Source organism: Thermobia domestica, chromosome 5, assembly GCF_964235325.1.
Source record: "Thermobia domestica chromosome 5, izTheDome1.hap1.1, whole genome shotgun sequence".
Taxonomy (NCBI): domain Eukaryota; kingdom Metazoa; phylum Arthropoda; class Insecta; order Zygentoma; family Lepismatidae; genus Thermobia; species Thermobia domestica.
In genome coordinates this window covers 20,489,626-20,506,621 of record NC_137458.1, presented here as the reverse complement: position 1 = coordinate 20,506,621, position 16,996 = coordinate 20,489,626, and the positions used below count along the sequence as shown (strand labels likewise).

The 16,996-nt window shown below is 37.6% G+C and overlaps 1 protein-coding gene across 2 annotated transcripts in view; it reads right to left on the bottom strand.

Moving 5' to 3' along the window:
• LOC145685776 (uncharacterized) overlaps positions 1–12,991 on the bottom strand; it is a 100,521-nt gene extending 87,530 nt beyond the window's left edge. The window contains exon 1 of one of the 2 annotated variants that reach the window (XM_081758300.1): positions 12,784–12,991. In XM_081758300.1, the coding sequence (XP_081614426.1) occupies positions 12,784–12,852 (69 nt within the window). In that variant the 5' untranslated portion in view covers positions 12,853–12,991. The remainder of the gene's footprint in view (positions 1–12,783) is intronic. The other variant, XM_081758299.1, reaches the window with a different exon arrangement.
• Positions 12,992–16,996: the final 4,005 nt, after the last annotated feature.

The window sequence follows — 16,996 nt, the reverse complement described above, 5'->3', positions numbered from 1 at the left end:
AGGGTCTACCATTTTTCTTCATTGGATTCTACGGATTCATACTATGGTATTGCACTTCATTCAGAGTCATCTCTTTGTACTAGTTTCCTATATTTAGGAAGACAGTTCATCTTTTTACGAATGCCAATGGGATTAAAATCTTCAGGATCAGTTTTTCAAAGTGTTATGAATCATTATTTTGATATTAGTACTAAGGATTTTGTCATATGTTATTTAGATGATGTGATGTGCTTCTCACCTTCGTACGAGGATCATTTTTCTCACTTGGAAAGAGTCTTAGAAATTTTTCGAACAGGAAACTTTTCATTGAACTTTAAGAAATGTCAATTTTTGAAATCCGAAATTTTGTTCTTAGGACATGTAATAAGTGGAAATTCCATACAGGTGAATCCTAAACATAACGAGGCCATTCGAAATTTTCCAATTCCCAAAAACAAGAAGCACTTGAAGGCATTTTTAGGGCTTGTTGGATGGAGAAGACGTTTCGTCAGTAATTTTTCTGAGTTAACATCACCTTTGTACGACCTATTAAAGAAAGTGAATAAATTTGAATGGACACCTGAAGCTTTAGAATCTTTCGACAAATTGAGAGTCATATTGAGTTCACCTCCTGCGTTATCTCAGCCAGATTTTAATCTAACATTCCATGTCTATACTGATGCAACTGCCCAAAATCTCGCTGGTTATATAGCACAACATCCTGAAGAACAAGAAGAAATGAATGTAATTGGTTACGCTAGCAGACGTGTTAAAGCCCATGAGATGTCATTATCAATATTTCAGTTAGAACTACTGGCAGTGTTATTTTTGTGCGAGCAGTTTTCATATTATCTATTAGGAAGAAAAGCTATCATACATTGTGATAATGCCGGAGTAAAACATGCGTTGACTCTAAAGAACTTGGATCCGCGCACGACCCGCATGATTCTAAAACTACAGAGGTTTGACTTGGAGTTTGTACATTTGCCAGGAGTAGAAAACAGATTTGCGGACATTTTGAGCAGGTACCCACCTGATGTCAAAGAAAAGGAACCTCAAATACACCGAGTAAACTTCATGTCTCAAGAAGATGATTCACTTCTAAGTTTTGACGAAATAAAAGAAGGTCAAGCTTCAGATGATTATTGTGCAAAGCTAAGATCTTTGGCAGCAGATTTACAGTTTCAAGATAAAGTTAAAATTTTGGATGGCGTAATTTATCAAAGAAATCCTAAAACTCAAAATTGGTTGTTAGTGATCCCCAGTAAGATGATTTCCGATTTGGCACAAAAGATACATGTTAACGGACATTTGGGATTAAGAAAGTGTTTAGCGTTCGCTAAATCAGTGTTTTATAGTAAAGGTATGAAGTCTGCCTTCGCGAAATGCATAAAGGACTGCCTTGATTGTGCTACGTCTAAGTTCGCTAATAGAAAAATAGCTAGAGAAACCTATCACATTACTGGTGAGAAACCACACGAGAAGATTTGTGTTGATATTGTTGGTAAACTTCCAGGCAGTTCCGGATACTATTTTATACTTTCCGTTTTGGATGTTTTTTCAAGGTTCATTTGTTTTTACCCTCTAAAATTAGCGAAAACGAAAGAAATTGTTGCAATATTAGAAAAGAGATATTTCCATCATTATCCTATTCCAGCATGTTGTATTACTGATCAAGGAGCTCAGTTCAATTCGAAAGTGTGGAAAGAATTTTGTACAAAATATAAAATGCGGCATATCATGACATCCCCTTATAATCCAAAGTGTAATGGTTTAGTGGAAAGGAAACATAGAGACTTAAATACTATCATCAGAGTGTATTGTCATGATAATCACACACACTGGAGTAAAGTATTGAAAAGGGCACAGGATCTAATAAATAATTCGTTTTGTAGTAGCACAGGGTATACTCCATCTGAACTATTTCTTTCGTATTCAGCATCAGAACGTTTTAAATCTAACTATCCCTGGCCTAAGGAAATGGAGAATGTGGATATCAAGGATCGTTTCCTAGAAGTTGTGTCAGAAATAAATTCTAAAAAGGACAAAAACACGGTGAAGTCATCAGGAAGGGAAGTGATAATCAAAGAAAGGGATTTGGTTTTGGTGAAAACACATGCGCTTTCTTCATCCTGTAAGAAGAGAATACACAAATACATGAGTACTTACACAGGACCGTATCTAGTGTCTAAACTTATGAAGAATAGTGCTATGTTGAAGGATCTTAAAGGAAATGCTGCTGGCATTCAGAATTTTTCAAATTTAAAAATATTTGATTGTTCCCGAGAGAAACGAGAAGAACTGTTAAAGGACTATGTTGTAGTTACATGAAGTTAGTTTGTTTTGTGCACTTTTATATATATCAATATTTAATAAATTTAGTTTGTTTTCGTCTTCGTTGTATAGATATTCTTTGATAGCATTTGTGTATCTACTGGACACTGAAATAGTGAATTAACTTTACATTATTATTGAACATAAACTTTTACATATTGAAGACTAAGTAATTTTAGTGAAATATTTAAGTGAAGTTAAATAATATAAGCAAAAAAAGGACGATTTAAAAACTGTTATTTTTTTTACTCATATTATTTTTTTTTGTGTGGCAGGGGAGGATGTAGCGTTCAGTTTTTCCCCTACAATATTTTGAGTATTCTGTTCATAATGTTTTTGTATGTTTTCATTTGTTTATGTAATTATTATTGTTCACTCTTTTGGTTTGGTGTGTTTTTGAGATTGTTTAACTAGTGTCTTTACAATTGTCAAAATTAGTTTTTATAATTTGTATAATGTGCTTTTGAAAAGTATTTCCGTGAAGAAAGAGGGTAAGTTAAACTGTTCACCGTCCAGAATTGTGTGGCAAGTAAGGCGGAGAGATTGGAGCGTGCTACGTATCTAATAATTAGCCTTAAAACTCATAATGCATTAACAGGATAAGTATATCTTTTAAGAAAATAGAACATTTAAAATATAACATTTCTTGTGAATTTTAATCTTCAAAGTTATGAATACAAACTAACTGCAAATCAAAGTGAAAATAGCAAGCGGGTATTGATATCATTATAGTGTTGCTAGCATGTGGTTTTTGCACTTATAAATAATAATATTATTTTTAAAACATCGGAAAATACTAAAGACTCATCCGCATTCTTTAAGTATTACAGCACAGCTGCAAATTATTACAGGTGTAAACTTACTACGGTAAGATTTACGGCGTACAGTATAAACTGTATAGTAAGTGTTAAATAACTGATATTTTATTGTCCTTCAGGAATGACCGCTAGTATTTTTTCAATGACTGGTTCAGATTTAATATAAAGTGTCATGTGGCAACGAAATTATAATAGCACAAGGCTAGAAGCAACGAACCTGAATACGTGAAGTAAAATTAGTTCCTTGATAAGTTTTTTTTCTTCTTTTTATAAGAAGTGGCGACCCATGAAAAAAATATAAGTAGTATTTTATGTCTGGGCTAGTACGTTTATAAACAATAAAAAAAGACAACGCAAAAACAGAATATTGTCAAGCGTTTTCCAAATTATAATTTCCGTAGCATTACAAGTTCCAGAATAATGTAGGCTAAGCAAGCATTCTATAGGAAAAGAGGATTACTAACATCAAGAAATGTGCCATTGGACGTTCGTAAACGATTTATCAAGACACTGGTATAAAGTTTGGCGCATTACGGATCAGAGACGTAAACATTGAGAAAAGCTGAAATATCCAAGCTGGAAGCATTTGAAATGTGGTGTTGGCGCAGAATGCAGCGCCTATCATGAACCGAAAGGAAACGGAATGAAGACGTGCTAAAGGAAGCTAATGAAGGACGACAGATCATGAAGATAATAGGAAAAAGAAGAAACAGCATGCGTGGCCATCTTATTCGACACTCCGATTAGATCACTGTGTTGATAAAGGGAAAGGCAGAAGGAAAACCAAGAAGAGGAAGACCAAGGATGGAGTATCTAGATGCAGTTACGAAGAAGAGGCCTTATCAAAATATAAAACAACTCTCCCAAGCGAAAGAAAAGTTTTAAAGTTTCCATGTTGCCCACCAACCTATGGTTGAAGTGAACAAGAAGAAGAAATAATCTCACGTAGGCCTGTTAACTATAACATCAGCAATAACGAAAGTAGAGTTTAATTTGTACTAATTTTAGAATATTACGTTAATTATTAGCTAAATAATAATAGTATGGAGCAAGCTTAGGCTAGTTGTTAGGATTCTTGCTTCGCAATTGGGTAATACCGGGTTCGAATTCGGAGACCGACCATCCTGACAGGATTTTCTAGGGTTGTTCCTCAGGTACACTGGGCAAATGCTGGGTTAGTACCTTAATCTAAGGCTCTAGAGACCTTCCTTCCATTTCTTTTCCAATGTTGTTTTCATCTGTTGATTACTACAATGTAAAATTGCTTCTAAGGATGTATCTGGTAGCTTATAGTAAATAAACAATAATGACATAATATATCTTCATGAAACATATGGCTTAATTTAACTACAGCCTTACAGTCCCAACAGATAACTTAAGTTTTAATATCAATTTCCTGATTTTTAAATACTATTTTTATATAGTTTTAGCTTCCACTTGCCTCATGTATGTTCCCACTGAAAATTAAACCTGAACAAATACAAATATGTTAAATATTTTTGAACACTTTAATATACAAAATACAAAACATTTCAATGATACGATGCATGAATATGTTTTGGCTACGTCCTGCAATGTATGACTAAAGAAACTTGGAGGGTGAAGAAGAAATAACAGAAACCTCTTTTTTATTTGCTTCTTCAACAAAGCCCCGACCTCAGAAGGGCAAGACATAAGTTAGGTGATAAACCTGGGGTGTAGCCAAGGGGGGCCCATCGGGGCCAGGCCCCCCAAATGGTTTCCTGGCCCCCCAAATGACCAGTTTTTAAACATCATAGTAAAATTACCTCGCTTCATTCATTTAAAAGTAACAAAGTTTATTGACAATTAATAATTTATGGTAAAATAGTATGGAGAAATATTGTTTTTCCATACCGATCGAAAAATAGTATAGTATCTCTACTGATCGAAAAATAGGATATTTTTTGTGACAGCAGATTTCACAATTTACTGCGATTAATATTTGACAGTTTGAAGACAAACGTTTTAACAAGGTACTACAAATACAGCCATAAAACAAAGGTACTAAACTTATTTGTAAGTACTGTATATTTTTATATGCTTTAACAAGTGTTTTAAAAGACATAGAGGATGGAAAATTTGGCGAGAAACAATGCTTTTATTCAATTTGGATTTCATTCGCTCTCTCTTTTATTTCTACTCAGTGTAATAAAATAATTGTTTTTTTTAAGTCACGAATAATAAACAAATATTTTTGTCAGGAAACCGTAAAGAAATAAGTGAAATTTCAAAGAAAATCAATCTTGTGTAGATAGGTTCTGTATACAAGGTCTTAAATTTAAATATAAAGGTAACCAAGAAAAGTTTTGTTGCTTTTTCACCCACCACCTTCGAACATCGATATGTCACCTAACCTGGAAGATAAAAAATAGTCCCCATCAGCATCGACGACCTTCTGAAAACGTTCTGGAAGGCCATGGAATCCATCGCGGTAGAACTTGGTGGGCCGTGAAACGAAGAAAGTATCAGGTGCATTGGACTTTTACTAGGGATTTGAACTGGCGTCCTCTAAGGTGATTGTCCAAAGAATGGAAAAGGTGATAATTGGACGGTGCAATACCAGGGGAATATAGTGGTTGCAATATTGTTTCCCATCTAAGACGCAAAATGGTGTCCTGAGTCATCCTAGCCACGTGGGACTTAGTGTTGTCCCGTAAAAGAGGACCCATTTGCAATTCAGAAGTGATGTCTCCAGAGTTTTGAATTTTTGTTGAGCACAGCTCAACTGCTGACACTACACAGTTGCATTGATACTCTGACCAGCTGGTAGCAGTTACCGATGCACGATGCACCAAACACACTGAAGGACCTTCTTCTGGTACAGTGCTGGTTTCGGCTGTTTTGAAATCGGTTCATGGGATGCTAACCAATGATGACGGCACCGTGGAGCTTCGTATAGGACACACTTTTTATCACATGACAACGCCCTGTCCAGAAATGGCTCCGAAACAGTAAATAAACACAGGCGACTGCCGCGTTGCCTTCTAGCCCGGAGTCAAAATATGAGAGACCCATCGACCCAACTTGTAGTGCTTCACAAGTTGATGGATATGCTGCGGAATGGTTTCTCCACACACTGAATTGTAGTCCCAGTTCCTCTTTCTACATATGTTGGTCTTCTGGCACGTGGTGTTTTCGGGTGTTTCGTCATCGTCCTTAAACTTGTTAAACCATCGCTGCAATGTCCGCGTCGTCACGACACCCTCACCAAAGGCCTGGCATATCGTCTGTCCCGCTACAACGGCGTTTGACCTCCATTTGAACTCGTTCAGCATACATGCTCTTATGACGCTCTGTGGATGTCCCATGTTCCCTCTGTCTTTACGCAATTTCACGGTGTATCTGAATTGCCACAACCAGGTAGTATGCTGGATATACCCACACCAACAACTGACGTTCGCCTTATCTCCACTAGCATTCAACTCACAGTGTGAGGTCCAATTAAACACAGACCTCCACGAAAAGGGACAGAACTTTCTTGGTTACCTTTATAGTTATGCACAAATGTATAGCGTTTGGTCCCGGGCAGTAGTTCTTGATTAAGCATAATAAAAACTATCTTGAATATAATTTATGGATAATAATAATAATAATAATAATAATAATAATAATAAGAAGAAGAAGAAGAAGAAGAATAAGAAGAAGAGGAAGAAGAAGAAGAAGAAGGAGGAGGAGGAGGAGGAGCTAAAATAGTGTTTTTAGTTTTCCAGAAGGAAACCAAAATTTTCCTTTCTTTCAGGCCTCAAAAACACTAGCAGCAACACATTTTTTGGCTTTGTACATTGTAGCTGGCCCCCCTCAAAAACGACGGGCCCCCCTACACAGACCTGCTGGCTACACCCCTGTGATAAAGTCATACAACGAACACTTTTATTAACAACTAATAATGTACGTACACTACACAACCATATCGCTCTCCTGAAATTCTCGTGTGTATGTTTAAAATCTACTCTTGTGCCACACCAACCAGTCTATATTTTTTGTTGTACCTTCAAAATGTAAGATATTCATTATTACATTTGTTGATGGGTAGACTCTAGTGGGTCAGAAACTACAATTAATAAAGAGTTTATTTTGTTTAGTATTCCTGCGATTGGAAGGACCTTATCTAAAAGATCTTTCATTTGTATATGAGAAAATAGTAGTTTATTCCTAAGAATAAAATAATTATTTTCAATGTGAAGCTAACATTAAGTTTAGAAGAGGAGCTAAACAGAAAAATTTACTATTTACATCAATTTTAAGACACTTAAGTTCGCTATACTCTGAAATGGGGAAAGGTCAAATTTTGAAACATTTTACTAAAGAGACTTCAACAGAAAGTGCAACTTGTAAATATTGCAAGGTTAAAATAAAGAATTAAGGTAGCACAAATGTGTTATGGAAACATTTAAAAGCACAGCATCCTACTATATTAGTGAATCTGAAAAATGTTTTGACGAAATTTAGATATTCAAACTTATCACCACAATTTCAGGTGTAGGTTTGGATACCAATCAAGATCTAAGATCTGGACCCAGATCGGAGATCCGAATCCAGATCCAACATTCGGATCCAGATTCGAGATCCAGATCCGACATTCAGATCCGAGATCCGGATCTAGGTCCGGATCCGGCAAGATCCAGATCTCATTGGGTCCGGGATATCCGGATCCGAAAATTTTTGGCCATCCCTATTCTGCAGGCCAAATAGCACAGGCGTAGCGACCTGTGCAGGCGACTGGAGAAGAATCGAAATTCAATTCTTACTACCTGCGCAGGCGTGTAGACCTGAGCGTGTGTGTGGATCACTCCAGCACACCTGTGCAGTGTTTAGGTAAGTTGTGGCTAGTTCCTTGAATAGGGAGCGTCGGTCGCCGTCTTCTTGTTTGTTCGCCATCTCTCGACTGAGTTAAAATCTTTAGGTTTACCATTATGTGTGTGCTATATCCTTCCCAGTGTACCGGTGAGGTTTACCTGACAGATAAATCGTAAAGTGTGTGCCGGGACTAATAATTTCTGCAATGTCTGATAAGAAAAACTTATCCTGAATTATGCCTCAACCATAAATTAAACAAAGTAACGTAGGTTGCATACAGCCAAGGGGTTTTGGCAGCATCCTTGTAGCCCGCATTCTCCAAATGGTTAAAACCTGTTTGGTGGTGGATGTTGGTCATTGGATGTGGTCATTGGATGTTATGACTGTTTACATAACGGTATTGCTCAACTTCTGCCAGAACATCGTCCACTTTTCTGTAATTGATTACCCGCTGCGAGGAACATCGTTTGACTGTAGCTTTTGATAATGTATCTTGCCCATAAACAGTACACATTCGTTCACGGTCCTGTGGAACATTTGCACCATTATCGAAATAAGATTGTAAAATGAAGAGCTGTTTTCCGGATAGTTCATTTATTCTCACGGCGCCATATCTTAGGTTTAATTCTAAGAGTTTCAACATTTCTTCAACATCTACTATTCTCAACTGTCAGCTATGAAACGATATTAGAACGGATCTTCTGTGACTCATATATTTTGCAATTTGGGATCCTAACGCTATCTCGTACGCAATAGACTAACTACTTTTCAGACTGCGTGAAGTTTTGACCAGTGGTGGGCACAAAAACCGTTTTTTCAGTTTTCGGCTTTTAGAAAAACCGAAACCGTTTTTTTTTTAATGTTCAAGAACAGGTTTTTCGCCAAAACCGGTTTTGGTTTTCTCCAAAAACGGTTCAGTTTTCACCGAAACCGGTTATCGTTTTTCTTCAAAACCGGTTCGGTTTTTCACCGAGGCCGGTTGGGTTTTCTTTAAAACCGGTTTCAGTTTTTCCAAAACTGGTTCTATTTCTGAGCAGAATAGTGCTTCATTGTTCTCCGGAAACTGATTCCGTTTCCACAGAAATTGTTTTATGTGTTTTCCGAGAAACCGAACTGGTTTTTGGAGAAAGCCGAAACCGGATTTCGGAGAAAATCGAAATGTAGGTTTTTCGGGTTTTGGTTTTTCTAGAAACCGGTTTTTAAAAAACTGGTTTCGCATATCCCAATTAAAATATGTAAATTCATTTACCTTTAGAAGTAGTGGATCTTCAAGGGCGATTGAATAAAACTAAAATGAACAATTTCACCATTAAAAAAAAACAAAACAATTTGAAACTGACTCTATGCAAAACAGGCCAATCTTAGGATGACCACCAATACGATAGGCAACATGTGTTTAGTAGTGTTGTCCACGAGACAAGGCGAAACCAGAAATAAGGGTTTATCGTTTCGTCTCGAAAATTTTTGTACAAGTCTCGTCTTAATTCTCAAGGAATCGTTTCTTGTTTCGTCTCGATGCCAGAAAAAGCTTGTCTCCTCTCGTTTTATAAATTTGTATACAAAATGTATGCCCTGATTTCTTTTAATAAAAATTCCTTTAGAAGTTACCAGAGCGAGAATCATTCCGCGTTACGAGAGGTTCACGAAGGGTCTGATATTACATTTAAAGCATACAGTATTTATTAATAGAGTAATTTATATTGTGTAATGACTTTTCATGTCTTTGATAAATGTTATTCAGTTGTTATTACAATCACTTTATCAATTTACATTTTTTTAAACTATGATTCATGCATAGGCGGCGCCAGAATTTTGATAATGTGGGTGCAAGCTGGGAAGGGATAAGATATAGTAAAAAATATTAACATGGTACGCAATAAAAACTTTTATGTATTATACATATTTCAAGAAACTTAATATATGGATACACGTATGTGTGGGTTATGAATTTATCAAAGAAATATCAAAATTATTAAGTGTACAAAGGTACTTTTCCTTGCAATAGCATCAATTACAAGTGCTTTTATAAGGACTTTTTTGTTGTTGTTGTTGTTGAATGGAACCATGGCTTTAAATTCTTCAATGACATATTCAATATCTATGCTCACTGAAATCGACTTTTCAACAGAACGCATCATTATGGAGTTGTCTCTCTGTTGAAGTATAGTCGATCTTATAAGACAACCAAGAAAGTTCTGTCGCTTTTTGTAAAGGTCTGTGTTCAATTGGCTCTCACACTGTGAGTTGAATGTGAAGGGAGATAAGGCGAAGGTCAGTTATTAGTGTGGGTATATTCACCATACTACCTGGTTGCGGAAGTTAAGTTACACCGTGAACCTCCGTAACGATCCATGTTCAATGGGCTCTCCACAGAGCGTTATAAGGACGTGTATTCTATACGAGTTCAAACTGAGGTCAAATGCCGCTGCAACGGGACGGAAGATATACCAGGCCTTTGGTGAGGGTGTCGTGACTACGTGGACAGTGCAGCGATAGTTTAACAAGTTTAAGGACAGTGACGATACACTCAAAGACGCATCATGTGCGGGGAAGACCAACACATGTTCAAAATGAAGATCTTTAGGCAGCAATTGACGCGAACAGTGGCCAGACATGTGAGTAACTGTGACTACAATGCAGTGTGAGTGGAAAAAACATTCAGCAGCACCTCCATTAACTTGGAAAGCACTACAAGTTGGGTGGATGGTTCCCACATGATTTGACTCCGAGCCAGAAGGCAACGCGAGCAGACATCTGTGTTTATTTGCTGTCTCGTTTGAGGAAGGAGCCATTTCTAGACAGGGTGTTGACATGTGATGAGAAGTGTCCTGCACGAAGCTCCACTGCACCGTCATTATTGGTTAGCATTCCATGAACCGGTTCCAAAACAGCCGAAACCAGCACTGCACCAGAAGAAGGTCCTCTTGTGTGTTTGGTGGACTGTCGCAGCATCGTGCATCGCCAACTGCTACCATCTGGTCAGAGCATCAATGCAACTGTGTACTGTCAGCAGTTTAGAAGTGTTCAAAAAACCCACAAAAAGGTATTCCTGTTACAAGACAACGCCAAGCCCCACCTAGCTAGGATGACCCGGGACACCATTCTACGCCTTGGATGGGAAACCCTATTGCATCCGCCATACTCCCCGGACATTGTACCTTCCGATTATCACCTGTTCCATTGCTTGGGCGATTTCCTTAGAGCACGCCAGTTCAAATCCCTAGTAGGGATGCAAAATGCACTTGATACCTTCTTCGCTTCACTGCGCACCAAGTTCTACCGCGATGGAATCCATGGCCTTCCAAGAACGTTGGCAGAAGGTCTGCAAGGCTGATGGGGATTATGTTTGATCTTCCAGGTACGTTTTAGGTGACATATCAATGTTCGAAAGTGAAGAGTGAAAGAGCGACAGAACTTTCTTGGTTACCTTTATAGTTTGGACTTGACATAATTCATCTTGGAGAAACTGCGTTTCGCATGAGCAACTACTAACCGAAGACGCTACGCTCTGCCAACACATCCTAACATTGTTGCCAGAACGCTCTGCACTATTGAGCCTTTAGATCTCAAAAATAATCCCTAAGTTTTACTTTAAAAAAAACTAGAAAAACACGGTATGATAGCAAGTAAACTATGAGAGTTAAGAAGTCAGTCAAATATATGAAAACATGGAAAACAAGAAATATGCAAAATGTAAAGGATTATTGTAGGAAATCTGAAAATCGAAGTTAATGTGGGTGCAGCTGCACCTACTGCACCCACTGTGGCGCCGCGTATGGATTAATGTAACACTAAAAAGTGTTTGTGTGAACTTGTGTTGCCTACGAGGCTCCAAAAATTTCTCTTATCATCTCGAATTTAGAAATGTACTTCTTGTCTTGTTTCCGAGACAGTGCTCCCTCGTGGCTAAGCTGTTAGCGTACGCCCCTTTGGTGTAGGAGGTCTAGTGTTCGATTCCATGCGGGAGCTAATGTGCTTCGGATTCCACGTTAATCAGTAGGTCCATGTCTCATATAGTCTCACTGCTGAAAGGGACGCTAAACTTAAATCTAATTCAATCATTTTCGAGAGAAAGAGAAATTTCTCGTTTCGTTGGCAACACTGATGCCGAGGAAGCTGTGTAAGAACATGTATTGACTAAATCTCTCTCTAAATGCGCACATAAGTTAGGCATTCCATAAGCAAAATTACAAGGATGTGTGAAGTAAGACTTATGTGTTAACGTTAAGCAAACCATCATCGTTACTAAAAAAGACTGTCATGAAGGTAGTACTCCCTGGTTTATGGCTTAATGGCCCCTGACTCAGGTCCCATGGACCCTGGCCCGGGGTCAATTACCGGGGGCAAGGGCTGTGCTTGAGGGCGGGCGCCGCAATCCAGGGGCCCAAAAACTGCGATCAGATTGCTATATACTACTACGAAGCTTGTGGGCGTTTACTTATCGTCTTTCCAACAATACATATGCATCAGAAAGTAATCTAAGGATAACGGTTTAGGGTTACCAACTGACCGGTATTTTTGTTAGGCCAATTATATATTTCAACGTTTAAAATACAGTTATTCTTAAACTGTTTTGAGGATTATGAGCAGGTGCCGGTAATTTTATTTTCCAGAGTTGGCAACCCTAGTAACGGTTAGTTTGGGTCGCTCTGTAGAATCTAATTTACTGTGCTACCTACTTAAATATAGCAAGATACTAGACATAAATTGTAAAAAGGAAAAGACGAACTATTTGAGCTCTAAATTTGCAACTAAAACTGGACTATAATTTTTTACAAACTAAATTCTGCATTTGTTATAATTACATTTAAACGAATATAATATCAGTACTTACTTTTACTGTCAGATAAAGCATAAAGAATACTATTGAAGCCAATAGTATTACTGCCAAATTTAAAATCATTTAGTAATTTACGTTTAAGGGCTCAGGAGCAAATCAGAACAAATTTCTATGAAGAAAGTTACCATCCAAATCTTGTGAATATATTAAAATTTTCTATACACAAAAATAATAAGTTTTTAGGTTTTAATGTAAATTTAAATCAGATATATTTCGGTTATTGAATATTAGTATTGTTCAACAATGTTTGGATTGTTACAAAATAGTTGTTTGGTTCCGTTTCTTCAATTAAAATTAACCTATAGTGTTCATTCAAGAAATTACGAAATAAGTAATACTACATTATTGCTAATATTGATACTATGTAACTTGATCATATAAAATAAAATTGCAGCCGAATTCATAAGGTATATACATAGTGGCGTATTTAGGGGGGAGACTTCCGGGCTTAAGCACTCCGTCGAAATCTTACTGACTATAGTAAAGTATATGAAATATCTTGCAGAATTTTCCCATTTTCAGGCAAAGCCCCCCCGAAAATTAGTAAAGCCCTCCCCGAAACAAAATCGTAAATACGCCACTGTATGTACAATTGCTTGTGTTCTTAGGACCGATTTTGTTTAGGATCCTAATTACACTTCGTCACCGCCCATTCTGCAAATTACATTTTCCTATCTGGGTCATCCGTCGTTAGGTCTGCAATTGGAATGTGCATGGATGCCACTTGTTTGGGTGCAACACACAAAATATCGTTCCCTGACTTACACTTGAAACTACAGCTAAACATCTGGTACTGCGTTTCGGGTTTTTCATCAAGGATGCTACAACTGCCGTTGCTGTTGCGTCTTTCGTTGCAATCCTTGGGCGTCCTCTGCGTTCTTTATCATGTATAGATTCAGAAACCGAAAATTTCTGCAAAATACGCGATACTGTGGTATTTGCAATGCTTTCCTTCTCTGGATACCGGGCATTGAAATAATCAGCAATGGCTCTGGCGCTGTTCCCCACTAATGAGAACAATTTCAATCCTTTCTTGGCGGGTGAGAGCCATGTTACATCACCTGAAAAGACAAATCAAAACACATTACATGATGCAATATCCAAGGCTTAATACACAAAATGTCATTACTGATTAAAGTTAGGTGAAACTTAATTTCAGAATAGTATTTCTGGGCTAAAATCATGTGTCGCATGTCCCATTACCATTTGACATATTGGACCTGAATTCAAAATGGCGGATTTAAAGATGGCTGCCATGATGTCAAAAAGGGCCTTCTGGTACGCCCCCACCCCAATTACCCACATCCAATTCAAGACTACAAGGGTGATGCGGCATCTTTGTCTCTCCCTGTATATCTATATCTATATTTTTGTATTACCCTGTATAAGTTCTTAGTTCTTTCGTAGGAAGCCCTTTTGCGTATTTTAACGTTTTTCACTGAATTGCGAAGAAGCGTGTTTGATTTTTGAAGATTTTCTGCCAGTATTTGCGTACAAAAACTTACTTTTTCCCCTTCCAGTTGGAGAAAAGGCATCGGATCTTGCAATCTTCCTTATACTTCCATACCTGCTCCCACTATTATTGATTAAGGGAAAGAGCAAAACGATCCTCCTTTGCAAGGAGGAGGTGCAGTCTGCTTTCATCTTACTTACTACATCACATGCTGATATTTCTCTGCTCCTCAGTGCACGAAATGATAAACTGTTGAACCAAGGGCTGAGAAAGCAACCCCAAATAGTGAATTAATGTTTTTTATACAGGGTGATTCCGGAGGAATGTCACATAATTTGTGAGGTGATTCTACATGTGAAAATAAACCGAAAAAGTCCTATGGACATGCAAGGGCGCCGATTTCTCTGTAACTTTGGGGCATTCATAAAAATTACCTATAACAATAAAAATACGTATTAATAAAAATACATGGGGCCCACATGAGGTTTGCGGGGGTCCGGGCCTCCTCGGCCCCCCCCCCTTCCCCAAGATCGGCGCCCTTGTGAACATGTGTCCGATTTTCGATCGTTACGGAACTGGAGCTAGTCTAAGACTACACACATCCATGAATGATTATGAAGATAAGTGTGAATATTGATATTACTTACCGAAATGCTGTGAAGACGCTGTAGTGAACGGAATAACGGTGCGACAAGCAAAGCTAGTTATTAAGGTCTTATTTTCTATCATCATAAAATAAATTAATACTTCCTAGTTAGTTTTCCAACTTTCAATCACTGTAGAATTTATTCTGTTTCAACTTGAGTATACCATTTAACACTTTCGATCCTAGGCTAATCTGACCTTGTTTGTTCCAGTATCCTGGGGCTTTTAGGCCTTTTTTTTAAAAAATTTATAACCTTGCTAAATAATAATAGACGCACTAAAACATTGCAAACAAGTTTTTGGACTTTAGATTTTATTATGAATATATAATTTGGTGATGTAAGAAGGGATAGTACGCTACACTGCTGTTTGAAATATGTACTTTTTGAACAAACGAAAAAAAATACAATAAAAAATAATATTCCCCCTGCGTGTGAAGTGCGATGGTGTAATAAGGAGCGGGAAATCTGCGGGAACAGACCGCTGAGTTCCGTTATTATGAAGCTACGATTCAGCATGATACTTTCCCGAACAAGGTCTACAAGGTCGTCTGTGATGACGGTTGATTTCCCACTGTGCTCCTCATTATGCACATTTTGGCGTCCTGCTGCAAATTGTCTACACCAGCAACGCACCATCTGCGTGCTCATGACGTTAGGTTAGACCTGGCACAACTGACGATGGATTTCAATCGGCGCTATACTCTGTGCATTCAAAAACTTTACAACCAGTGATGTCAATTTAGCCTATTTTTGGCTAAAGCTATAAGAGATGCCACATTGTCTTGAAACTTAGTCTTCCTTTCCAAGCGCTGCTATCGGCTGAAGGAATTCCACTCTCTTTCGTCATCCGTAGAGCAATGTTGCCGCACTTCGGAACGCGAATCTTGCGGTCAGTACAGAACGTGTGAATTCTATACGATAGTTTCTTGTTCTTAAATCTGGCAATAGCGTAGACGACTGCAAGGTTCTCTCGCTCAGCAACAGCTCAACCCTTATTGGCTCAACGCGTGGGTGTGTCGAGGGTGTGAGCTTTAGTTCGCATTTTTGCCACGGCTCAAGACATATTGGCAGCATAATAGCCTATTTGGAGAGGTATTTAGCCATACGAATTTACGAAATGCTTATAGCCTTAAATATTGCTTATTTTATGAAACTCTTTTGTCATTTTTGACTTTTGTATTAGCTGTTAAATTAGTTCTAAAATACTTTTTTTTTCTTTGAAAATAAAGTGTAATTTTAGACATTAGCTTATTTGTCATTATATATTATCGTATTAATTAATTTCTCAAGACAGAGGGTGTTTTACTACGCAACATATACTTGTTTTCATTCTTCTTCTCACTCCCCACCCACAGATTTACAACTACTTAAAAATACTTATCGACTCAGAAGGAACTTTAATGTCGCTTCCGTTCGCTACTTTTTAATTTTTGCATTTTATTGTAATGATGAAAGTTTCCTAATACAAATTTAGTAAGCTGTTCGGTTCTTCAAGCCACAGAGATTGTTTTCGTATATTTAAAGAAACAAACAGGATATATAATTAGCTTGAAAATTCTCAATGCGATCATAATGTTTCATGTGGGTGTACGGGGAAATAAGAAGTGTTTGTAAGGACTATGACCTGCCGAAAGAATACTACTGAAATTTGGACAATAGCAATCTACACAAACACAACCAATCCACAATCCAACGATGATGCATCCAGTTCCAGCGCCTCGGCTAGTTGCGACGTCATCGATGAAGATAAATTTCAATTCAACTGATAATATGGCTGTTGACTTTCACAAATCAGATGAGTTATTTATGGATTTTATTGTAATTTAAAGTCATATATGTTGCTTGTTGGTCTTCAGCGAATGAAGTTCAACAATTCAAATTTTACTAAAACTCACTTATAATACTTCAAACAAACAAAAAAAAGTTTAAAATGTACAATGTGGGTTATAGGTCAGCAGTTCAAAATCTAACAATTTTTTGAGTAAAAAAGCTTATTTCTGAAGGGCATCTAACTTATTTTCTTCAGAGGTTGTTGGCAACACTGTTTACAACTGCTTGCACTTCACACGCGACGAGAGCTGGAATAGGAAACCGCTTCCATCTTCAA